The following is a 25598-nucleotide window of genomic DNA, read 5'->3' on the forward strand; positions in this document are numbered from 1 at the left end:
TAATTACCAAAGCTGAGTGTGGCTCTCAAGTGACACAGCATCAGGCTTCAAGTGGCCAAATCTTCCATCTGCCAGGGGGGAGTGCAAGATGTATCCAGAGGGAGAGTCCAAAAGGAGTCCAAACGAGTCCCACTACCTCAAGCTTTTCCCCCTTATTTATATACTAGTAATAGAATGACATGTCCCTTAAAGAAAACTTGTTAAATGAACAGTTCCAATGATCAAGCAAGAGGCTCCTTCTGATTATTGATTAACCAGGTGCGGATTTTTCCAGAGTTTGTAGCCTTGAGACCCTAATAGACATTCCTGGGAAACATCCTGCTTTTCTAAAACGCATGTATCAGCAACTTCAACACAATTCTTATCAGGAAGGACGTGGGGTCAAGCTACCCTTTCTGTGGCACCCAAAACTCCCTCCCCTCCTGCCTTGGTCAAGCTGAGATTGCTGAATGGCCAATTTACAGCTTGCTGACTAGGCCGCCTTTAACAGTAAGCCATAGTGGTTTCAGGCACTTTACTGGTTTTCCAAAGTCTCCCCATTCAAGGGAAGGACTTGCCCCCTGCTGACCTGAAACTTCCTGGCAGTCAGCAGCAGAGAAGGCCTCCCTGTTGCAAGGTGGATCATCCCCCTCCCCCGGAGAGATGATCACAGGACAGGAGCTGGCTCTTTCCTCCCTTCCCGTAGGGATTAACCTCGAGCCCTGGGGCTACAGGAGCTAGTTAAAACCATCCCTGCCCCCAAACCTGCATTCTTCACTGCTTCAGAGAAATTAAAGAGAGACTCTCCTATTCTCCCAGCAGCACTTGTGACTTTAACCTCCCCTCTGGGACTTTCAGCCCAAGATGTCTTCTCGTGACTAACAAATCCTGGGACAGATTCTGCCACATCAAAGAAATCATTCCCCAGTAGAGATGGTGCAAAATTGTGTACCACTGCTACAACAGTCAGTTCAGCCTGCAAATCACCTGTTTCCGTGTGTATCTTAGCTAAACGGGCAAGGACGCGTTCAATTCCCATCAATTCTAATTCTGCCATTTTCCCTGACAACAAATCCTTCTCCTGGATCAGGTCTCTCCTGACCACAGAAATTTCTGCACCTGTATCTTTCCATCCCTGCTGTACTTTGACATTTAGTTTAATAGCGTGCATATGCTCACTGTTTGATTGTGAAAAAGCAACCTTTACAAGTCATGTGTAGAAAGAGACATTAGCCTGGCATACCCCTGCGTTCTGAGAAACAGCAACTTCATGTGTTATCTCCTGCCTATTTCCACTCAGCCAAGGATATTTATTCCTCAGATGCTCAGCGGACTTACAATGATATCACCTTCTGGGCTCCTCTGCTTGTGCAGGAGATTCGGGATGAGTAACAAGGAATGAGAAGGTGAATGCCCAGCCTCCTTTTTCCCAGGAGTAAAACAGTGATTCTTCTTTCCACAAACCCTGTACCCCTCTGCCAGTGGTTTATGTTTAATTGCAGCTTGTGACTGCTCAAAAGTGTCTGCAAACTCAGCTAATTCACCCACTACATTTACCTTTTTGTTCCACAAATATTGTTTTACATCATCACTGCACATTTTTGGGAACTGTTCCTGAGTAACCAAATTACACATTTCTTTCAAGCCTCTAATGACTTTTCCCCTCACTCACTTTTCTAACAAATTTTTCATTTCGTTTACATAAGACCCATTACTCAATCCAGATCCCCTCTTAAGACTCCTGAATTTAATTGTCATCCAGTTGTTGGTTGCACCAGACGTGCACCCAGGGAGTGATGATTGACAATCTCTCTGAGGATGCCTGCAGCAGCCTGGCTGCTCTCAATCCCTGAGTGATTCTGGTCCTCAGAGATGGTATTAAAATCCACACTCAGGACCAGGCACTAGTGAGGATACAAGGTGCCAAGGACAGGAGACACCTGTTGGTAGAAACATAACCACTCTGAGTCTGCATTTGATGGGTAGACATTGAACAGATTCAACGTCAGCCCCTCCACACAGGGCTGGAGGTTCAGCAGGTGACCTGGGACCATCTTGGCAACTCCCAGTACTCAGATTGTAGGTCGGGAGAGAACAGGGTGGCCACCCCAGCCAAATGAGTGCTAAGGTGTCTACAATATATCTGGTCCCTCCACTCCAGACACAAACTAGTCTCGTCAGCAGGATCTATGTGGGATTCCTGCAGGCAAACCACACAGTACCCTACGTCAGAAAGGAAGGAGAGCACCTGGCAAATGTGGAGACCCATTGTAGAGCATCTGGTGTTCAATGTTGAAAAGATGGTTGGCTTCATTCTGAGGGCTGAGGAGGATCCTTTCAGGCAGAAGGATCCCCAGCTGGCCTTGCCACATTCGCTGACGAACTTAAAAGGCTTGTCACAGAAGTTATGGGCCCACTGGTAGACCAGGATGTCCTACCTCCCGGTTTCCCTCCATTCCTCCAAAACAGCCCTCATGGCTAAGTGGACAAGATGGAAGTCACCCCAACAATGGAGAGGGAAATTCATCTTGCCCTTGAAACCACAGGTATCCACTAGAAATCGATGAGGCTCATCCAGCATTACAATGGGGGATGGGGTACTAGGCCCATGGTGATCCTCAGACTGGGCCCCTGTTACAACCGTTTAACCCACGGAGATGGGCAAAGAAGGAGAAGACCACTGGTGAGGAGACTGTACCAGTGGTGCCACACAACCTGTCTCTATCTCCAGAAAGGGTAAGGGAGCTGTAGGGTAGAGAGCAGCTCCTAAAACATTAGGGGATGGAGACTAGAACAACACCCCCTGAGGTTCGGGTGAAATAAGACAACCCTTTGGCGGCAGTGGTATGGAATATGGAGAGGACAAATATAAACAGGGCTTCTCTCATCCCTCCCCTCCCACCTCCGCTCTGTGCCTGTGGCCAAGGCTCAGGCCAACCTGAACTAAGGTCTCCTGCTGCTCTAGCTGGAGGCCTGGGCTCTTCCCCTCCCTTGGTGATTCCTATAGTGGCGAAAGGCTTGAACTTCTGCCAGCTGAAGTGGAGGCAGCCTGGGATCAGGGCTCCTGCCCCCTTCCGCCAAGCTGCTTCACATCAATCAGATGAGGATTGGCATGTTCTGTTCATTCCCTCTGAAGCACCTAGCACTGGGCACTGTTAGGAAACAGGCTGCTGGGCTACATGGACCATTGATTTTACCCAGTATGGCCATTCAGCAGTGCCCGTTCAGTGACTTGCCATAATATGTGAGATGACTGGGAAACAGTTGACAAGGGGAGGGGAAGACAGGAGCAAATGAAAGGGGCAGGGCCTTGAGAAGACACACAGCAGGATTGAGGCTTTACAGAAGAGATGAGGCAAGGTTACAATTTCAGAGGTCCAGCTACCAGCAATTAGAATGGTGGCCATCCAGTGTATTGTACAGACTGATCCCCAGTTCATCACATTGGCACAGCAAAGTAAGGACAAGGAAGGGTTTAGTGTCTCTCTGTCTGTCCAGTGAGTGATTTAAGGAAGAGGCCTCAGCACCATGCACCAGCCAGCTCTGCACAGAGCTCAATCTGAGAGCCAGAGCACATGGAGAAAACATTTAGGTCCCTTTATGAGTAAGGAGCTGCAGCAGCCTGCCCCGGATCTGTTTGGTTCTCAACCCATAGATGATGGGGTGTAGCACAGGGAGCACCACCAGATACACAGTGGCAATGAGAATGCATAAATGCAGTGGCACATTGTGGCCAAACCTCTGTGTGAGAGATGAGAAGAAATCTGGGATGTACAAAGCTAAGATGGCACAAAGATGAGAGATGCAGGTCCCAAAAGTTTTCAGAGGGGCGTCCTTCATGGAAAGGCAGAAGATGGCCCTGAGGATCAGAGTATAGGGCACAGCAATAAAACACATGTCAATTCCTATCACAGAAAAAAGATCAAAAAGGCCATTGTAACTACTGATGCGGATGTCAGCGCAGGCCAGCTTCACCACAGCTATATGCACACAGTCGGAGTCGGGGATGACGTTGGTTCTGCAATATGGTCACTGCCTCGCCAGTAAGGGATAGGGTCATGAGAATATGCCATTGCACAACACCATGGCCAGGCCTCTCTTGATCACAACAGACTTTGTCAGGATGGTGGAATGTCTCAGAGGATTGCAGATGGCCATGTAGCAATCAAAAGCCATGGCCACGAGGATTCCAGATTCCATCTCTGAGAAGCAGTGAATTAAGTACATCTGGGTGAGGTATGCACTGAATTGAACCAGAAGATGCTCAGCATTTTGGGCACGGTGGATATGGACATGACCAGGTCAGTGATGGCCAGCATGCAGAGGAAATAGTACATCGGCCCATGGAGGCTCTGCTCCATCTTCACAATGAATAGGATGGTGAAGTTCCCCAGCACAGCTATGGTGTACATAGCACAGAAGGGAATGGAGATCCAGATATGAGCTGCCTCTAGACCAGGAATGCCAAGTAGGATGAAAGTGGAGGGGTTGGTAAAGTCAGTTCTGTTGGAATCTGACATGGAGTAGGGGAGAAGGTGTCCAACTCTGATGCATAAGGGTTTCTCCTGCATATACTATATGTTCCCCTGACTTTCTGTGTGTTCCCAGGGTCTTGGGTAATGGTCACAGTACAAATGCCTGAATGGAGAGACAACATTAATATGAGACACCACATGCACTAGTGTAGACTGTTCTCATGGGAGAAGGAGTCTGATCACTCTTCACACTCTGAAAAATGACATTTTCATAAATCAGAGACAATAACTATGAACAGCGACCCTACTAAATCCAATTCCATATTTTGTGGTGCTCCCTGTGTTAACAATTCCTACATATTGTGGTGGGGGAACCTTACGAGACTCCAGCAGGAGGCACAAGGGTGGATACTGGTTATCTAGCATTATTTCTTAATGCAACGAGAGCCAGGATAGGGAGTCAATTCTGTGGTGAGTTTCCCATTTATCCAGTCACTTGAAATCTGAGAGTGGAAAAAAACCTTTAGGAAGATGTGTGCTGGGAGAAACATTTCAACCAGAACATACTTCATGGAAAAGATCTGGGCCCCATTGGTAGCAGCTGATAAGAAACACCTGCTCATTCACAGCAGTGGACAAAACAAAACAATGTTCAGATCACTAAGATATGGGATGGAGCATAACATGTTCGGGATAGGTGTTCAGTTTTGGTCATCTATTCAGGATAGAGCACATATCAAACGGATTTCACAGACAGGCTCAGAAAATGGGGAGCAAAAGCCAAGGAAAATTGTCAGCAAAACTGACTGAGAGGAAAAATTTAGACAGAAAAATATGAATGAAAATTGGTAATTCTTTGATAATTTATTAGATAATGGAAAAATCATGATTCCATAATTAACAAAGTGAACGACTTTGAGTAAAAACACATTTCAGTGGCAAAGTGAATACAGAAAATAGCTAGCCAAGAATAGAAATTGGAAGTTATAATAGTTGATAAGGGACATTAAGACATCAGGGAAAACTCGCTGTTTGGCAGGGCTATGGATCCAAAAGAGGAGGTTATTTAGTATGTTAACAACCTGAGAAATCCTAGAAAATTTTCATGTCAGTTCCTGTGTTAAATGCAAAGTATTAAAAAATAAAGAAAAGAGTTTTTTTTGTTTTGTTTTGTTTTTATAAAAGAATTGACAAGGTTAAGAAACAATGGGAAAGCTGGTATGGGATTAGTTCAAAAACAGTCTAGAAAGGTAAGTTATGCCTGTCACCAACAAGCTTTATGCAGAACAGATCTTGTCAAATAATCCTGATTTCATCCTTTTATGAGAGTACACCTTGGTTGATCAAGGGAAGCACGCAGATGTAGCACACCTTGATTTCTCAGAGGTATTTGATTCAGTAGGGGAAAATATTGAGTTTAAAAAATAAACAGTCTAAAGTATCAGTTGGGAGCATGTAAAATGGACTGCAAACTGGCTAACTGATGGATCTCAGAAAGTTGTTGTCATTAGGCCTTCATCAGTAAATGGGGCTGTTTGTAATGAGCTTGCATAGGGATCAGTTCTAGGCCTAATGCTATTCAATATTTTAATCAATGATCTGGAAGTAAATAGAAAATCACTGCAGAGAAAATTTGCAGATGACCCAAAGATTGGCAGAGTGGATACAGGGAGGAGCCCAGGGCAGGCACACCGATTGATATGGAACATTGGTAAGAGAGGACCATGCAAACAAACTGTTTTAATACAGTCAAATGCAAAATTATCCTCTCAGAACAGGGAATGCAGGCCAGACTCACACACTACACACTGTATTATGGAACGCAAGGACACTGAAAAGGATTTAGGGGTCATTGTGGATAACCAACTCATCGTGAGTTATCAGTGAAATGCTGGAGCATAAAGGGATGATGTGATCCTTGGATGGATAAACAGGGGAATGGTGAGTTGCAGCAGGGGAAGGATTTTACCTCTGCATGTGGCATTGGTGAAACAAACTGCAGCCAGTTCTGGGGCCCACATTTGAAAAAAGATGTTGAAAGAGGGGGCAGAAGAGAGCCACAAAAATGATTGGTGGATAGAGAAAAAGCCGGGCCTTTAGACATGAAGGTGTGTATCTCTTTAATTTATCAAAAAGTTGATCAAGCGGAGACTTTTGTGGGGAGAAAACCATGGGTATTAATAGGCTCTGTAATCTACCAGGGAAAGGCTGAGCAAGACCAAAGAGCTGGAAGTTGAAGCCAGGCAAATTCCAGCTAGAAATTACGGCCAAACATTGAGCACTGAGGGTGATTAACCATTGGGACACACTGAGAAGGGAAGTATTGGATTCTTCAATTCCCCATGTTGGCAGATCCAGACTGGATGTTGTTTTCTGGAAGACCTGCTTGAAGGGTTGTTTATACTTACAATGCTACAGCGTTACTGCCATAGCAGTTCAATATAGAGACTACTTCCACAGATGGAATGGTTCTCCCCTCAGCACAGGTAATTCCCGAGAGGGAATTAATCTCATGGTCTCTACACCAGGGCACAGATTATCCAGCAAGTTCTTGGAATGTATTGGGGACAATTTTTTGTTCCAGAAGCTGGAGAAAGCTACTAGGAGAGAGGCTGTTCTAGACTTGATTTTGACAAACAAGGAGGAACTGGTTGAGAATTTGAAAATGAAAGGCAGTTTGGAGGACAGTGACCATGAAATGATGGCGTTCATGATTCTAAGGAATGGTAGGATGGAGGAAAGCAAACTAAAGACAATAGATTTCAAGATGATAGATTTTAGCTAACTCAGGAACTTGGTAGGTAAGATCTCATGAGAAGCAAATCTATGGGGAAAATAATAGAAGACAGTGGGCAGTTTTTCAGAGACATTATTAAGGGCACAAGAGCAAACTATCCCACTGCATAGGAAAGATAGGATGTATGGCAAAAGATGACAATGACTTAACCAGGAGATCTTGAATGATCTAAAAACAAAAAAAAAAAAGGACCAAGCGGAATTGTTTTTTGAAAGTTTCAGGCGTAACAGTTCAGCCAACTTCTTGAATGAAGCTAGGAGAAAGTATGTGTTACCCATGTTGAAAACATGTTCTAGTGAGGAGCTTCAGCACCTCTAATCTTTCCAGCAGATAAAAGTCAGGTAACAGCCCCTGTCCCCCTTCCCCATTAACAGACATAGTCCTGAAACACAAGAGGAGAGGGTGACATTATCTGTGTTGGGGGGGGAGGGATAGCTCAGCGGTTTAAGCATTAGCCTGTTAAATCCAGGGTTGTGAACTCAATCTTTGATGGGGTCATTTGGGGGCAAAAATCTGTTCAGGGATTGGTCCTGCTTTGAACAGAGGGATGGACTAGATGATCTCCTGAGGTCCCTTCCAGCCTTGCGATTCTATAAGCACACAGCTAGCTCCTGAGGTCGCTATTCAGTTGCTGCTCAAAGGGGAGTTTTGCCTCACTGGGGCCTGAGCAAAGTACAGGACAAGGTCTGCAGAATTTGGCCTTGTATTGCACATCTACTGACATCTTTCATCCTGAAGGATTCACTGCACCACTGAAATGCACCACCTTGGAACTGGAAGCCATTAGGTGGGATGAGCAGGGGTGCACATAAAGGAGTGACATTTTGGCCAGTGATTCTTTGGCAAAGTCATCAACTATGGCAAGAGTCCTGGGATATGTCATGATTGTGCAGAGCAGAAAGGACCACAGACTTACTCTCTGTCCCTCCATACCTATATTGCACTGGGTTTGTCGAGCAGGTGAGCTCATCAGCAAGAGATGGTACCTGTGAATTCTGAGACGGAAGCGTCTTCTCTGGGAATCCCCCTCAGGTAGCCACATCCCACACATCTCTCATCCCAGCATCTGCAGCAGGTTCCCACACCGAGAGCCAACACAGGGGTATGCACAGTTTATAATGTAGCTCTGTGTAATCCTAGTGGGATTCACTCAGCCTCTACAGGAGAAGAGAGCATCTGAATGTAAACTGGCTATAGACAAGCAAGTCTCCTCTTCTGTGCTAATTATCCAGCTTTAGGAGTAAACAGTAATTAAGGAACCTTCCCAAAGGAAGATGAGGTTTCTTAGGCTCTGTGCTGAGTCAGAGAGGAATTGGCTCTTTTGCGTATTTTGATATATTTATAAAATACAGTTGATTAGAAAGAAAATAAGGAACAATGCCTGGCTCTCCACAGGCTCTGGTACCCTGTAAATGCCCAGGATGGATGGTTAGATAAGAGCAGAAAGAACTGGAGAAAGATGGCTCAGGGGAGACATGAGCACTTTCTAAGACCATATGAGGCTATTGCTATGCGATCATATCCAGGTTCTCATCCCCTAGGTCCTTTTATAGACTCATAGACTCTAGGACTGGAAGGGACCTCGAGAGGTCATCGAGTCCAGTCCCCTGCCCTCATGGCAGGACCAAATACTGTCTAGACCAGCCCTGATAGACATTTATCTAACCTACTCTTAAATATCTCCAGAGATGGAGATTCCACAACTTCCCTAGGCAATCTATTCCAGTGTTTAACTACCCTGACAGTTAGGAACTTTTTCCTAATGTCCAACCTAAATCTCCCTTGCTGCAGTTTAAGTCTATTGCTTCTTGTTCTATCATTGGAGGCTAAGGTGAACAAGTTTTCTCCCTCCTCCTGATGACACCCTTTTAGATACCTGAATACTGCTATCAGGTCCCCTCTCAGTCTTCTCTTTTCCAAACTAAACAAACCCAATTCCTTCAGCCTTCCTTCATAGTCATGTTCTCAAGACCTTTAATCATTCTTGTTACTCTTCTCTGGACCCTCTCCAATTTTTCCACATCTTTCTTGAAATGCGGTGCCCAGAACTGGACACAATTTCTGCAGAACTGCTGCCTAGCCACTTGGTCTCTAGTTTGTAGCAGTGCATGGGTGTCTCCATCCTAAGCGAAGGACTCTGCACTTGCGCTTGTTGAACCTTGTCAGGTTTCTTTTGGCCCAATCCTCTAATTTGTTTAGGTCCCTCTGTATCCTATCCCTACCCTCCAGCGTATCTACTACTCCTCCCAGTTTAGTGCCATCTGCAAACTTGCAGAGGGTGCAATCCATGCCATCCTTCAGATCATTAGTGAAGAATATATCACCATGCAAGTCTGGGATGATGATCAGTGGCTGAAGAACATTTGTTTGAAAAAAAACTCTTGCATGGGACTGTGAAGAACTCGCCCCCACCCTGTGGTGCAGGAACATGAGAATGAGAGCTGCCCTGATGAGGGAGAAGTGCACGGTGATCGCACTGTGGAAGGTGGCTACTCCACAGAGCTACGGATTGGTAGCAAACCAATTCGGAGTGTGGAAGTCGATCGTTGGACTCACGTTGATGGAAGTTTGCAGGGACATTATTCACATCCTGCTCAGGAAGAACAAAATAAAGTTTGACTCTGGGCAACATTTGTGACATTGTGACTGGCTTTGCACAGATAGGCTCCCTAACTGTGAAGGGGTGATAGATGGGACACATATTCCAATTCTGACACCAGACCACCTAGCCTCCGAGTACATTAATAGGAAAGGGTATTTCTCAATGTTTCTCCAGGTGCTTGTGTCATAAACAGATAGCTAAGGGTTAATGTCTCTTACACCTGGAAAGAAGTACCTGAAACACCTGACCAGAGGACCAATCAGGAAACCAGACTTTTTCAGATCTGGGTGGAGGGAAGTTTGTGTGTGAGTCCTTTGTTCTTGGGTCTTCTGCCTGTCCCTCTCGGCTATGGGAAGGATTTTTCTATTTCCTGCTTTCTAATCTTCTGTTTCCAAGTTGTGAGTACAGAGATCATAATACAATAGGGGTTATTCTTTTTTTCTTTTGTATTTACATGGTATAGTTGCTGGAGTGCTTTGAATTGTATTCTTTTTGAATAAGGCTGTTTATTCATATTTCTTTTAAGCAATTGACCCTGTATTTGTCACCTTAATACAGAGAGACCATTTTTCATGTATTTTTCTTTCTTTTTACATAAATCTTTCTTTTTAAGACCTGTTGAAGTTTTTCTTTAGTGGGGAACTGCAGGGAATTGAGTCTGTGCTCACCAGGGAATTGGTGGGAGGAAGAAGTCAGGGGGAAATCTGTGTGTGTTAGATTTACTAGCCTGACTTTGCATTCCCTCTGGGTGAGGGGGGAAGAGAGATTAGCTCTCGGTACTTCTGTTTTCCAAGGCTGGAAACGGGGAGGGTGGAATCCCTCTGTTTAGATTCACGGAGCTTGTTTCTGTGTATCTCTCCAGGAACACCTGGAGGGGGGAAGGGAAAAGGTTTATTTCCCTTTGTTGTGAGACTCAAGGGATTTGGGTCTTGGGGTCCCCAGGGAAGGTTTGGGGGGACCAGAGTGTCCCAAAACACTCTAATTTTTTGGGTGGTGGCAGCTTTACCAGGTCCAAGCTGGTAACTAAGCTTGGAGGTTTTCATGCTAACCTCCATATTTTGGACGCTAAGGTCCAAATCTGGGGCTAGGTTATGATATGGTGTGCAGTGGTGAGATAGATAGAATCCAGAAGCCAGTAGGAATATTATATTTTTCTTTTCTCTGCTAGGGGCTTTTAAGCAGAGAGAAACAGTTTGGTTTTAAAAGGAACCAGAGAGAATTTTTTTTCTCTGCTCTCTCTTGCAGTTTCTGGCTTGCATATTAAGCAAGCAACCATTAAGTAACTATTGCGGGTCTTTTGTCACACAATAGCACTCCCATTAGGAGTCAAATACCAGCACTATACACATGCAAATAAAGTGGTTTTTCTGGTTTACTTTACATTGAAAAGATTAGCTAGAGGAAGAAAGGGAAAAAGGCACTGTTGCTAGGCAGACCCCAGGAGGCAACAGAGCCTGCAGTTCAGACAATAAACACTGGAGGGCACCCCAACACAAGAAAACAGGAACCATGCCTAACAAGACAAAAATGGAGGCCGAAGAACAAATCAAACAAGCTGAACACAGGCGAGAACTGGAAAAAAGACTACAAGAGATGGAGCTGAGAGAAAGAGAAAGAGAGGCAGCCTACAAAAGAGAGCAAGCAGCCAAAGATGCAGACCACCAAAAACAGCTGGAACTCCAGAGGGAAGCCCACTGACAGGCCATGGAATTAGAAAAGGCTAAGCAAAACATAGCCAACTCTAACAACCCTGCGCCAATGATTGTTCCACAGCACAGAAAATTTCCCACCTACAAGGCAGGTGATGACACCGAGGCCTTCTTGGAAAATTTTGAAAGAGCCTGTCTTGGGTACTGCATCTCTGAAGACCAGTACATGGTAGAATTGAGGCCACAGCTCAGTGGACCTTTAGCAGAGGTGGCAGCTGAAATGTCTAAGGAGAATATGAACGACTATAAACTTTTTCAAACCAAGGCCAGATACAGAATGGGGATAACCCTGGATCATGCCCGTCGGTGTTTCAGAACCCCAAAGTGGAAACCAGATGTGTCATTTCCCAAACATGCCTACTACGTTTGGAAAAATTATGAGGCCTGGATATCAGGACACAATGTTAAATCCTTGGAAGAACTGCACCTCCTCATACAAATGGAGCAGTTCTTGGATGGTGTTCCTGAGGACATAACACGGTACATACAAGATGGAAAACCCAAAAATCTCGCTGAGGTGGGGGAGAATGGAGCCAGATGGATGGAAGTGGCAGAAAGCAAGAAAGCTACTGTCAAGGGGAACGAATACCCCAGAGGGCACACCGACCATAAACTCTACAACCGAGGGCAGCCAAAAACCCCACCTACAACCCAAGTAAAGCCACAGGCACACTATTCTTCCACCTCACCAGTCTCCAGTAACTCATCTCGACCCAGTGACCCATCAGATGGAAGATGCTTTAAGTGTAATGAACTGAGACATATCAAGGCCAACTGTCCAAAGAACACCATCCGAGTGCAGTTCATTACACCTCCATCACACCAAAGATCCCTAGGCCCAGATGCCTCTCAAATACCCTTGGAGCGAAGGGAAAATTTGAGAGTGGGCGGAAAGAAGGTTACTGCGTGGAGAGACACGGGGGCACAAGTGTCAGCTATCCACCAATCCTTCGTAGACCCCAAATTCATCAACCCAAAGGCCCAAGTGACAATTTACCCATTCATGTCACAAACTGTAGACTTGCCTACAGCTGAACTGCCTGTCCAGTACAAAGGCTGGTCAGGAATGTGGACTTTTGCAGTCTATGACAATTATCCTATCCCCATGCTACTGGGAGAAGACTTGGCCAACCAGGTGAAGCGGGCCAAGCGAGTGGGAATGGTTACACGTAGCCAAACCAGGCAAGCTTCCAGACCCATTCCTGTTCCTGAGCCGTCCACAGACGCCCCGTCTGTGTTACCAGAGACCCAGACAGAGGTAGTGGACCCGGATTCCATGCCAACCACTGAAACAGCCACAGCGCCTCCAGTCCCAGGCCCGGAACTGGAACAGCAACCAGCACCAGCAAGTGCAACCACATCTTCAAACTCAACGCCAGAGGGCGCCAGCGAGCCAGAACTGGCAGAAGCAACAGACAGCCATACCCAAAAGGCTCAGCCAGAGCCTGAAATACCCTCAGGTGCACCAGCAGAGAGCGGTTCACCAGCAACGGAAACAACCCCATCACCTACATCGCTTCCAGAGGGACCAAGCCCAAGTCCACAGTCTGAGGAAGAACTGGTGACCCCAGCCTCAAGGGAACCGTTCCAGACTGAGCAGGAAGCAGGTGACAGCCTTCAGAAAGCTTGGGCGGCGGCACGGAGCACCCCACCGCCTCTCAGCTCTTCTAATCGATCCCGGTTTGTTATAGACCAAGGACTTTTATACAGGGAGAGTCTTTCTGGTGGACACCGGGAAGAATGGCAGCCACAAAAACGGTTGGTGGTTCCAACTAAGTACTGGGCGAAGCTCTTAAGCTTAGCCCATGATCATCCCAGTGGCCATGCTGGGGTGAACAGAACCAAGGACCGGTTGGGGAAGTCCTTCCACTGGGAGGGGATGGGCAAGGACGTTGCCAAGTATGTCCGGTCTTGTGAGGTATGCCAAAGAGTGGGAAAACCCCAAGACCAGGTCAAGGCCCCTCTCCAGCCAATCCCCATAATTGAGGTCCCATTTCAGCGAGTAGCTGTGGATATTCTGGGTCCTTTCCCAAAAAAGACGCCCAGAGGAAAGCAGTACATACTGACTTTCATGGACTTTGCTACCCGATGGCCGGAAGCAGTAGCTCTAGGCAACACCAGGGCTAACACTGTGTGCCTGGCCCTAACAGACATTTTTGCCAGGGTAGGTTGGCCCTCCGACATCCTTACAGATTCAGGATCTAATTTCCTGGCAGGGACCATGCAAAAACTGTGGGAAACTCATGGGGTGAACCACTTGGTTGCCACCCCGTACCACCATCAAACCAATGGCCTGGTGGAAAGGTTTAATGGAACTTTGGGGGCCATGATACGTAAATTCATCAACGAATACTCCAATAATTGGGACCTAGTGTTGCAGCAGTTGCTGTTTGCCTACCGGGCTGTACCACATCCCAGTTTAGGGTTTTCACCGTTTGAACTTGTGTATGGTCACGAGGTAAGGGGCCATTACAGTTGGTGAAGCAGCAATGGGAGGGGTTTACACCTTCTCCAGGAACTAACATTCTGGACTTTGTAAGCAACCTACAAAGCACCCTCCGACACTTTTTAGCCCTTGCTAAAGAGAACCTAAAGGATGCTCAGGAAGAGCAAAAGGCCTGGTATGACAAACATGCCAAAGAACGTTCCTTCAAGGTAGGAGACCAGGTTATGGTCTTGAAGGCGCAACAGGCCCATAAGATGGAAGCATCATGGGAAGGGCCGTTCACAGTCCAAGAGCGCCTGGGAACTGTGAACTGCCTCATAGCATTTCCCAATTCCTCACTAAAGCCCAGAGTGTACCATGTTAATTCTCTCAAGCCTTTCTATTCCAGAGACTTACAGGTTTGTCAGTTTACAGTCCAGGGAGATGATGCTGAGTGGCCTGACGGTGTATACTACAATGGGAAAAAAGACGGTGGCGTAGAAGAGGTGAACCTCTCAACCACCCTGGAACGTCTGCAGCGGCGACAAATCAAGGAGCTGTGCACTAGCTTCGCCCCATTGTTCTCAGCCACCCCAGGACGGACTGAACGGGCATACCACTCCATTGACACAGGTAATGCTCACCCCATTAGAACCCCACCCTACCGGGTGTCCCCTCATGCCCAAGCTGCTATAGAACGGAAGATCCAGAACATGCTACAGATGAGTATAATCCGCTCATCTACCAGTGCATGGGCATCTCCAGTGGTTCTGGTACCCAAACCAGATGGGGAAATACTCTTTTGCGTGGACTACCGTAAGCTAAATGCGGTAACTCGTCCGGACAACTATCCAATGCCACGCACCGATGAGCTATTGGAGAAGTTGGGATGTGCCCAGTTCATATCTACAATAGACTTAACCAAGGGGTACTGGCAAGTACCGCTAGATGAACCTGCCAAGGAGAGGTCAGCATTCGTCACCCATGCGGGGGTGTATGAATTTAATGTCCTTCCTTTCGGGCTTCAAAATGCACCCGCCACCTTCCAGAGGCTGGTACATGGTCTACTAGCAGGACTGGGAGAATATGCAGTTGCCTACCTCGATGATGTGGCCATTTTTTCGGACTCCTGGCCCGAACACCTACTACACCTGGAAAAGGTCTTTGAGCGCATCAGGCAGGCCGGACTAACTGTTAAGGCCAAAAAGTGTCAAATAGGCCAAAACAGAGTGACTTACCTGGGGCACCAGGTGGGTCGAGGAACCATAAACCCCCTACAGGCCAAGGTGGATGCTATCCAAAAGTGGCGTGTCCCAAGGTCAAAGAAACAGGTCCAATCATTCTTAGGCTTGGCCGGGTACTACAGGCGATTTGTACCACACTACAGCCAAATGGCTGCCCCACTGACCGACCTGACCAAAAAGACCCAGCCAAATGCAGTTAAGTGGACTAATGAATGTCAAAAAGCCTTTACCCAACTTAAGGCAACGCTCATGTCTGACCCTGTGCTCAGGGCCCCGGACTTTGACAAACCATTCCTAGTAACCACGGATGCATCTGAGCGTGGTATAGAAGCAGTTCTCATGCAGGAAGCAACGGATCACAACTTCCATCCTGTCGTGTTTCTCAGCAAGAAACTGTCTGAGAGGGAAAGTCACTGGTCAGTCAGTAAAAAGAAATGCTATGCCATTGTGTACGCCCTGAAAAAGCTACGCCCATATGTTTGGGGATGGCGGTTCCAGCTACAAACTGACCATGCTGCACTAAAGTGGCTTCATACTGCCAAGGGGAACAACAAGAAACTTCTTCGTTGGAGTTTAGCTCTCCAAAATTTTGATTTTGAAATTCAGCACATCTCAGGAGCTTCTAACAAAGTAGCTGATGCACTCTCCCGTGAGAGTTTCCCAAAATCCAGTAGTTAAAAAGTGTTCTTAAAATGTAAAAGTCTGTTAGTTATATACTTAGTGGTATATGTAAAGGTGCATGTGTTGTATTAATCTGTTTATTTTAAAGTTCTAGAAGGAAATCACCACCAGTGCGGTTCCCCACTGTCTGCAATTTGGGGGGTGTGTCATAAACAGATAGCTAAGGGTTAATGTCTCTTACACCTGGAAAGAAGTACCTGAAACACCTGACCAGAGGACCAATCAGGAAACCAGACTTTTTCAGATCTGGGTGGAGGGAAGTTTGTGTGTGAGTCCTTTGTTCTTGGGTCTTCTGCCTGTCCCTCTCGGCTATGGGAAGGATTTTTCTATTTCCTGCTTTCTAATCTTCTGTTTCCAAGTTGTGAGTACAGAGATCATAATACAATAGGGGTTATTCTTTTTTTCTTTTGTATTTACATGGTATAGTTGCTGGAGTGCTTTGAATTGTATTCTTTTTGAATAAGGCTGTTTATTCATATTTCTTTTAAGCAATTGACCCTGTATTTGTCACCTTAATACAGAGAGACCATTTTTCATGTATTTTTCTTTCTTCTTACATAAATCTTTCTTTTTAAGACCTGTTGAAGTTTTTCTTTAGTGGGGAACTCCAGGGAATTGAGTCTGTGCTCACCAGGGAATTGGTGGGAGGAAGAAGTCAGGGGGAAATCTGTGTGTTTTAGATTTACTAGCCTGACTTTGCATTCCCTCTGGGTGAGGGGGGAAGAGAGATTAGCTCTCGGTACTTCTGTTTTCCAAGGCTGGAAACGGGGAGGGTGGAATCCCTCTGTTTAGATTCACGGAGCTTGTTTCTGTGTATCTCTCCAGGAACACCTGGAGGGGGGAAGGGAAAAGGTTTATTTCCCTTTGTTGTGAGACTCAAGGGATTTGGGTCTTGGGGTCCCCAGGGAAGGTTTGGGGGGACCAGAGTGTCCCAAAACACTCTAATTTTTTGGGTGGTGGCAGCTTTACCAGGTCCAAGCTGGTAACTAAGCTTGGAGGTTTTCATGCTAACCCCCATATTTTGGACGCTAAGGTCCAAATCTGGAACTAGGTTATAATAGCTTGTGGATCAACATGGCTGTTTCATGGACATTAACCCAGGCTGGTCCAGAAAGATGCACGATGCACAAATCTTTCGGAACACAGGCCTATTCAGGAAGCTGCAAGCCGAGCCTTTTTTCCCAGAGAAGAAGATCACTGGAGGGGAAGTCAAAATGCCCATTGTGATCCTGGGAGACTCTGCCTACCCCTTGATAACGTGGCTCATGAAGCCATTCGTGGGGAGCCTTGACAGCAGCTCACTCAGGCCTAGACTTCTGAGGCTCCGCACCTGGAAGCTGAATTTGAACAGCCAGAGCACAGGGCTATTAGAGGGGCCCAGTGCAGGGCCGTGAGGCTCAGAATTGCCTTGAGGGAGCAATTCGTTGTTGAAAACCAGTCATGTTTGGTGCAATGCATAGAAGTGCAGTGGTCCCAGAGCTATTAGGCATCTGTGATCGTCCATATGATTCACTGACTAACAGTGCCTGGTGCTTTTCTGCGCTGTGCTTGCTTTCAGTAAATGCAATAGAGAAGGCTTTCAAACACAACAATGCATTTATCAATATTTTTAGAAGTTGGAGACACACGTGGGAAGACACATCCGAGCAGTGTGGGGGAAGGGTGGAGGGAGGTGGTGGTGGGTCCAGAATCATTACAGATTTGTGTATCTACAAGTGTCATATGCAGCCTTGCTGTCTGGAGTGCCGTGCAATGGACACTGCCCTTTAGACAGGCTGAACTGCCTGTGGATGGGGTTTGAGTGAAGCAGGTAACGGTTGGAGTCTGCAGGTGTCATAAACAGACAGTTAAGGGTTAATGTCTCTTTTACCTGTAAAGGGTTAAGAAGTTCCCCCAGCCTAGCTGACACCTGACCAGAGGAACCAATGGGGAACAAGATGTTTCAAAAGGAAGGAGGGAAGTTCCCTTTGTGGTTCTCTCTGAATGTTTGTTGAAATCACTTGGTGGTGGCAACATACGATTCAAGGTGGAGTTTGTGTCTTGGGAAAGCTTTTAACCTAAGCTGGTAAAAGTAAGCTCAGCGGATCTTTCATGCGGGTCCCCATATCTCTACCCCAGAGTTCAGAGTAGGGAAGGAACCCTGACATGGTGGCAGTGCGGTGGGATCATTTTGAACCAAAAGCCCAGTAGGATTTTAAAAGGATTTTTTTTCCTTTTTGGCTGCTTAGAAAGCAGAGAGGTTTTGTTTGCTTGTTTGTTTTGTAAGCTGTGAGCAGCTGAAGGTTTTTTTTCTTCTCTGCCTGCGGGCAAAGTAGTTAATCTCCTGCAAGGGAATTCACAAGAGTTTTTTTGTTCTTTCTTTCTAACTCTTGGGTTAGACTAGGTTAAGCAGAAAGGCTAGCATGACAGAAAGTGACGTCCAGAAAAAAATTGGAATTAGTCAGCTTTGAAGCTGAGGAAAGAATAAAGAAACATGATAAACAGCTGACCAGGGAAGAAGCTGCTCACAAGAGAGCTATGGAGGCAGAAAAAGCCAAGATGGAGGCAGAAAAAGCCAGGGAAGAAACTGGCCACAAGAGGGCTATGGAGGCCCAGAGAGAGGCCCAGAAGCATGAAGTGGAGTTAAAGAGGGCAAAGGCTAAGCAGAATATACAGGACAACCCTAGCAAACCTTCTCCAAGTACCGCTTCCAATCCCAGAAAGTTCCCCACCTACAAGGCAGGTGATGATACTGAGGCCTTCTTATAAAATTTTGAAAGGGCCTGCCAAGGGTATCGACCAGTATATGGTGGAGCTGAGGCCACAGCTCAGTGGACCCTTAGCAGAGGTGGCAGCTGAAATGCCTAAGGAACATATGAACAGCTACGACTCTTTTAAAAACAAGGCCAGAATTAGAGAGGGGCTAACGCTCGAGCACAACTGTCAATGGTTCAGAGTCCTGAAGTGGGAACCAGATATGATATTTTCCCGACACACCTACCACATTGTAAGTATAGCACGTTAATTCTCCAAAGCCCTTTTATTTCAGGGAATTAAAAGTTTTCCAGTTTGCAGCCCACGGAGGAGATGACGCTGAGTGACCTGAAGGTGTCTACTACGAAGGAAAAGGTGACGGTGGCGTGGAAGAGGTGAACCTCTCCATGAACCTTGGATGTCTGTAGCGACAGCAGATCAAGGAGCTGTGCGCTAGCTTCACGCCGATGTTCTCAGCCGCCCCACAGAAGGGGCATACCACTCCATTGACACAGGCAATGCTCACCCAATTAGAGCCCAGTCTTACGGGGTGTCTTCTCAAGCCAAAACTGCTATAGAATGGGAGATCCAGACCATGCTACAGATGGTGTAATCCACCCCTCTAACAGTGCATGGGTATCTCCAGTGGTTCTAGTTCCGAAACCAGGTGGGGAGATACGCTTTTGCATGGACTACTGTAAGCTAAATGCTGTAACTTGCCCAGACAACTATCCAATGCCATGCACAGATGAGCTATTGGAGAAACTGGGAAGTGCCTAGTTCATCTCTAACTTAGACTTAACCAAGGGGTACTAGCAAGGATCATTGGCCTTTCCCAATTGCCCCTGAAGACTGTCAGTCTTAGGTTACTGATTTCCCATCAGCCCTTTCTTTTGGTACTGGGAAATGGCCAACCAACCCCCCATCAAGTTTTAGTAAGGGGACGACAGGTCCCTTACAGATGGCTGCAGTCCACACAGAGGTGATGAAGGCCTATATAACTGAGGACAGCTCATCATCCACCAGGATGGGACCGAGCTTCTGAGTTAACTGGACATGGTAGAAAGCACTACTCACAGATGCTGGGATGAGAAAGATCTGCATCAGAAAGGAATCCAAGAACATTCCTTGACAATGGACTGAATTGCCTAGGTGTGTCTGTGAACCTTCAGCCAAAGGAGACTTCAGAGTGGCTGTCAACCCTTCAAAATACTTTGCTCTGCCCACCAGCATCACCTCTGTCTTGCTTGGATTCAGCTTCACCCAGCTGTTCTGTCCAAGAACTAGGCCATCCTAGTGATACTGGTTAGGTCGTACGGGAAGGACAGAAGGAGATTGGTGTCACCTGCATCCCTTCAGGAAGAATTCAGACCATTTTAGTGCATCCCTCTGGACTCCTGCTGCCTCTTAGGTTAGAGAGAAGTATCTCATTTTTAACAGTGTCAGATAATGCAAAGAGGTCCAGGAGGATGAGCATGGATATCTGCCCCTGGCCATTGATAGGAGGAGATTGTTCATCACTGCTTCTAAAGAAGGGGAAGTGGATAGCAATTGATAGAAATTAGAAGTTATAAAATATAGAAAATGGATAAGGGAAGCAAAAGACACCAGAGACAAATCCATGGCTAGCAGGGCTGTGGAAAATAATAATAAGATTTTGTCAGTATATTAGAAACAAAGGAAATCCTAATAGCAGTACAGGCCTTCACTAGATGGAGATGGTAACATGGTTAATAGTAATACACACAGGGCAAAAATGTTCAATAAACCTTTCTGTGTTGTTTTTGGAAAGAAGCAGGATGATGCACTCAGATCACATAAACTTCTTTCCAGTCTACTGGTAACTATGGGAGGGGGGATGGTAAACAGCACCTAGTAGGGTCCATGGGGAAACATCATCCAATGAGTTTTTTTCTAGTGGTTCAAAAAGGTCCTTAAGCACCTAAAACCCAGTGATTTGAGCATCTAGAGGCCTGGCTCTTGGGTTGGAGAGAGGTGCCTATTTCCATGTGGGACTGTCAGCAGTGAGCCCTCTGCTGGCTTGAGATGTGTAGGACAGGTCAGCACTTTCTTGAGAGACACATAAGAACATATATCAGAATGACCATACTGGGTCTGAAAAAGGTCCATCCAGCCCAGTATCCTGTCTTCCCACAGTGGCCAATGCCAGGTGCCCCAGAGGGAATGAACAGAACAAGTAATCAGCAAGTGATCCATCCCCTGTCACCCAGTCCCAGCTTCTGGCAAACAGAGGCTAGGGAAACCATGCCTGCCCGTCCTGGCTATTAGCCATCGATGGACCTGTCCTCCATGAATTTATCTAGTTCTTTTTTGAATCCTGTTGAAGTCTTGCTCTTCACAACATCCACTGTCAAGGAGTCCCACAGGTAACGACTGTGAGTTTTGTGAAGAAATATGCCTCTTGTTGCTTTAAACCATATACGGCAAGTGCATGGTGAAAATGGTCATTGTGTTTATCTGTCCTGCATTTAAGTTATTCATAAACTTGTTTCATTGCCTCATTATGTACCTTATTTTTTTTTCTCTGCTCATGTGAGTTCAAATTGTTCCACAGCCTCTTTGCAGCACATGGGATAAATTTTCAGGGTCTGGTTCTGAATTCAATAACGGCATCACTCCAGATTTACGTGTGTAAATTCGATCGGAACCGGGATCTATTAACTTTCCCTTACCAAATGCTCCCAGTGATACACTCTGACCCCAAGAATTCCTCCAAGAGAAGCTGAAGTGCTTTTCCCAGCCTATGTTGACTGAATCCATAGAGTTTGATCATTCTACAGGTTCCCCTTCATCTTCACAGGACCTGCATCTGCTCCAATGCAAGGGATTGTAGTTATTTGGTAAGCTACAAGCTAACATGGACAGTTACTTCAGCTGCATGAGGGAGGGGTTGGCATCGCAAATGGGTGAATAGTGCAAACACTAGGTTTGCACTAATATCCAGTTGAGTGTGCTAGTTACTTCAGCCATGCTTTTTTAACAGGTGATGGAGGTAAATTACATAAAAAAATATCACACTGCTCTTTCCTGCACCTCAGCTCTCCTCTTTGCTGAAACACAGACCAGCGGTTCTGTTTTCTCAGGACTTTTTGGAAAGTCTTGCACGGCTATTGTAGAGTTATTGTGTGCATGACCCTGAATGTAAGTATTACAAATAGCTTCTGCTCAGTTAGCAGGGATGAGTACCATACAGCTGTTCACTGAACAGAGAGTTAATAGCACAAACCCATTGCAAACAGTTACCACTGCTCCTTCCTGTAGCAATTCCAACAACTCTGCCGCTGGCTTTCAATATGCAGACATGTCATGACATTTGTGTTTGTAATATTTGTGTTACAATGAAAAGTTTTGAAATAACATTTACACAGCCGTACTTTAGCACACACATGTCAACCGCAGGTACAAACCCAGCCGGACTTATTGAGCAGGCACACTGCTCGGTGCTACAGCCACATTGTGCGGTAGCCCAGGGCCCAGTCTGAGGGTGGGAGAATGGTGAGATTTCACCCCATGAGAAAGGAGGCTACGAGTCCTGACATTTGGCCCTCAGAAACCAGAGAAGGGAAAGAGTTGAACATAGCCCTGTAACGCTGAGGAGTATTTTCTGGGCAGAAGTGCTGGAGCCTTCAGCTAGTCAGGAAACAGAAATACAGGCAAGTCGCATCTTAGGTACATTTAACATGCACAAATTCATCTTTGCACAGTTGGTAAAAACAGGGAAAAAAAGAAAAATTACAATATAAAAACTGCATCTGTAGTGCAAGCGATTGCGCCCGCCATTCAACTCAATGAGTGTTTCACCATATGTGGTTTTCGCTTTACGCGCTGTGACAAAGTTCCTCCTCTACCTTGGTGGGTCCTGCGCTTATTGGCGGATTTGCTCACCTCAGTGATCTTCCCCACAGTCTGGATCAACTCCTCCTGTGTCTGATCAGGAGTTGGGAGGTTTGGGGGGAACCCGGGCCCGCCCTCTGCTCCGGGTTCCAGCCCAGGGCCCTGTGGATCGCAGCTGTCTATAGTGCCTCCTGTAACAGCTGCATGATAGCTACAACTCCCTGGGCTACTTCCTCATGGCCTCCTCCAAACAGCTTCTTTATCCTGTCAGAGAAAAACTCAGTTCTCGCTTTTTGTTTGGGTGCAGCAGAGTCAGATACTTTATTCTGTTTAGCAGCTACAACAGGGAGGGAGTGCACTACGACATAGGGTCTCTCCTTCCTAGACAGGTCTCTCAACAAGTAAACAATTACAGCAAGCATTTATATTTTTGTTATAGACAATAATAAGCAACAGCTGCATTTTGTTGATACATGGGTCATCCTGATATCTTGTTTTCCTCACTTAAGAGACGCCAGTCTACATATTGTATTATCTACACAAGGTCGAAAAACAACTTCTCACACAGTTCTTTTCCACTCACCTCACAGAATCCTTGCTTTTACAAATCTCCCATTATTAGGGTTACAGCTAGCCTAACTCTGGCTAACAGAGACTGTCATGCACTAAGATCCCCTACAAATCCATGTCAGTTCTTTCTGTACTTCCACAGTCCTCACCACAGGATCTTCCTCCTGATGTCTGATAACGCTTGTACTCCTTAGTCCTCCAGGAGCACAGCCTCTCACTCTCAGCTCCTTGTGCCTCTTGCCCCCAGCTCCTCACACGCACTTCCTCTCCTCTGGCTCCTCCCTGCCTGACTGGAGTGAGCTCCTTTTTAAACCCAGGTGCCCTGATTAGCCTGCCTTGATTGGCTGCAGGTGTTCTAATCAATGTAGTTCTCTCCACTGCCTTCTTGAAAGATCTTAATTGGCCCCAGGTGCCTTGATTAACCGGAAGCAACTGCCATTTGGTTACCATGGTCCTAAGGATTTGTTTAGCCTGGGGCTTACATACCTGTTTCTCAGTACTTTACTGTAGCCATCTGGCCTTGCCCCATCGCAGCGCTAACCGTGGAACGGAACCCTCACATAAAATGAGACTTGCTTGTGTGCCCTCAGAGCAACTCAGCTCTGAATTCCTGCATCTACAATCCAGTCAAAGAGTAAAATTGTGGAAAATGCATTTGCTGATTAAATTTCCAGCAGCAAATAGACCTGATGCAATTTGGGAAGAAGTCACTGATATTCCGTTGGATCTCTTCTTCCTCAGCCCCTGGCAGGATGGGGCCCAGAGCACACAGCACCTCTACAAATGGGACTTGCTCAGGGCATCAGGCTTTTAGCACTGCAAGCTCGCTCTGAATGTCAGATTTCTGTGTAGATTGAATTACTCACCGTGGAGCATGGGCAGATGTGGGGGAGGGGTTCCCAAGCGACCTACTGCGACCTGCCCTCCAGCCCCATCACTGAGTCACCCCAACAGCCCAGCTGAGCCCTCTGTCGCTGCACAGAACATCTGCAAATGGAAACAGCTTGCAGCCTTTACACATCACTTTGCATTTTAAAGAGAGTGAAACCTGCCAACGTCCCCAATTCCTGCTAGAAGGGGAGCCGCTGACGCCAGAGGTCTTCACCCTAAAGGACAAGGAGTCATCGGAGAGGTTGCAGGGCAGCAGGCAGCATCTGTTCAGACAGAGAGGCACCTGTCTTTATGGAGCATGTTCGCAATATCTCATAGGGGTCACTGGACCATCAGGGACACTTAGCTGCTTGGCTTCCTGTGCAGCAGGTATAAACCCCGTGAAAACAAAAGGCAAAGTGCAAGAGGCGAAATGATAGGGAATGCGTGCTAATGCTACCCAGTGAGACTGCAGAACCGGACCTGCTGCAGGCTGTCTTGCTGGAATTGGGACTTATCATCCCTGTTATTCACATGGCTACCTTGAGGGTGGCCGAGTGGTAATGATGATGCCATAACATCTGTGATCTTGCTGAAATAAACAAAACTAAAATAATAATAATAAGAAGAATATAGGAGCAGATTTCTCTGCAGCAGTCCCCTTTCCTCCATTACACACCCAGGGGGCTGACCAAAGGACAGAGAATCCACAAGTTTCTGTACATGGAAATTTCCCTCAGCTCGTTCCAGGAGGGGAGCTCCCTTCCTTTTCCCTGAAGAATGAAAAGGGGGGACCCAGGACCCAGGAATCCCCAAAGTTATGCCCTGATCTCAGTGATCCATTGGGAGCTAGGCCCACCCATGCACAATCTCTGGGCCTCCCCAACTACTCCAGGACCCTCACCAGCTCCCTGGAAGCTCATTAGAGATGTGCTACCAGGGTCTATCACAATAGTCCACAGACTGGCAGATTGGTTGGTGTAGCTGAAGGGCACAAATCCTCAGCTATAGACTGGTTGGGAGGTTTTGCCCTTTCCATATCCAGAGTGCAGCCAGAGACTCCACCAGTGCAGCCTTCATTTATGTTATGAGGGAGAAGCAGATGAAAAGTCCCAATTTCTCTTGGGGATCCAGGCATCTGCAGCTGAGCAGTATCGTGGAAATTGAAATTTTACAGAAAAATGATCCATTTTCTATGAAAACACACCCCAGAGAATGGATAAAAAGGAAACATTTTAATTTGGGTCTTACTTTTATGGGGGGTATGTGGGGGGCGAACCTCTCAGTTTTCCAGCCCAGCTCTAGCTTTAACCATGAGCCTCTGTCCCATTTCATGTGTGAAATGATGTTCTATTTCCATGAATACTCATACATTTGACTTTGAAATCTGTGTCCTTCAAACCCTCATGGTGCCTGAATAACAGCTCTGAGGTCACTATGTAGTAGAGAGTGAGAGCTCAGGGAATGCCTGTTACCACTCCAGATACAGGCTGCAGACTGAAAGAACAGAACCTGAGGAGAACCAGTCAGCAACTAACCCAGGGACAGAGGAGCTACTAGACTTTTGTTTGCTGACAAACAACTGACTGAGGGCTGAGACGCTGGGATCTTTCAGGTTCTGAAGAAATCCAGATGACAGATGCTACATTTATTTCCCA

The 25598-nt window shown here is 46.4% G+C and overlaps 1 protein-coding gene and 1 pseudogene across 1 annotated transcript in view; one reads left to right on the forward strand and one right to left on the reverse strand.

Moving 5' to 3' along the window:
* LOC127044535 (nascent polypeptide-associated complex subunit alpha, muscle-specific form-like) overlaps window positions 1-19258 on the forward strand; it is a 71050-nt gene extending 51792 nt beyond the window's left edge. Inside the window, exons 2-4 of the mRNA XM_050939525.1 lie at window positions 12698-13286; window positions 18353-18592; window positions 19134-19258. Coding sequence (XP_050795482.1) covers window positions 12698-13286; window positions 18353-18592; window positions 19134-19258 — 954 coding nt within the window. The remainder of the gene's footprint in view (window positions 1-12697; window positions 13287-18352; window positions 18593-19133) is intronic.
* LOC127031016 (olfactory receptor 52R1-like) lies at window positions 3568-4499 on the reverse strand (annotated as a pseudogene).
* Window positions 19259-25598: the final 6340 nt, after the last annotated feature.

The sequence above is a fragment of the Gopherus flavomarginatus genome, chromosome 1 (genome assembly GCF_025201925.1).
Source record: "Gopherus flavomarginatus isolate rGopFla2 chromosome 1, rGopFla2.mat.asm, whole genome shotgun sequence".
Lineage (NCBI taxonomy): Eukaryota > Metazoa > Chordata > Testudines > Testudinidae > Gopherus > Gopherus flavomarginatus.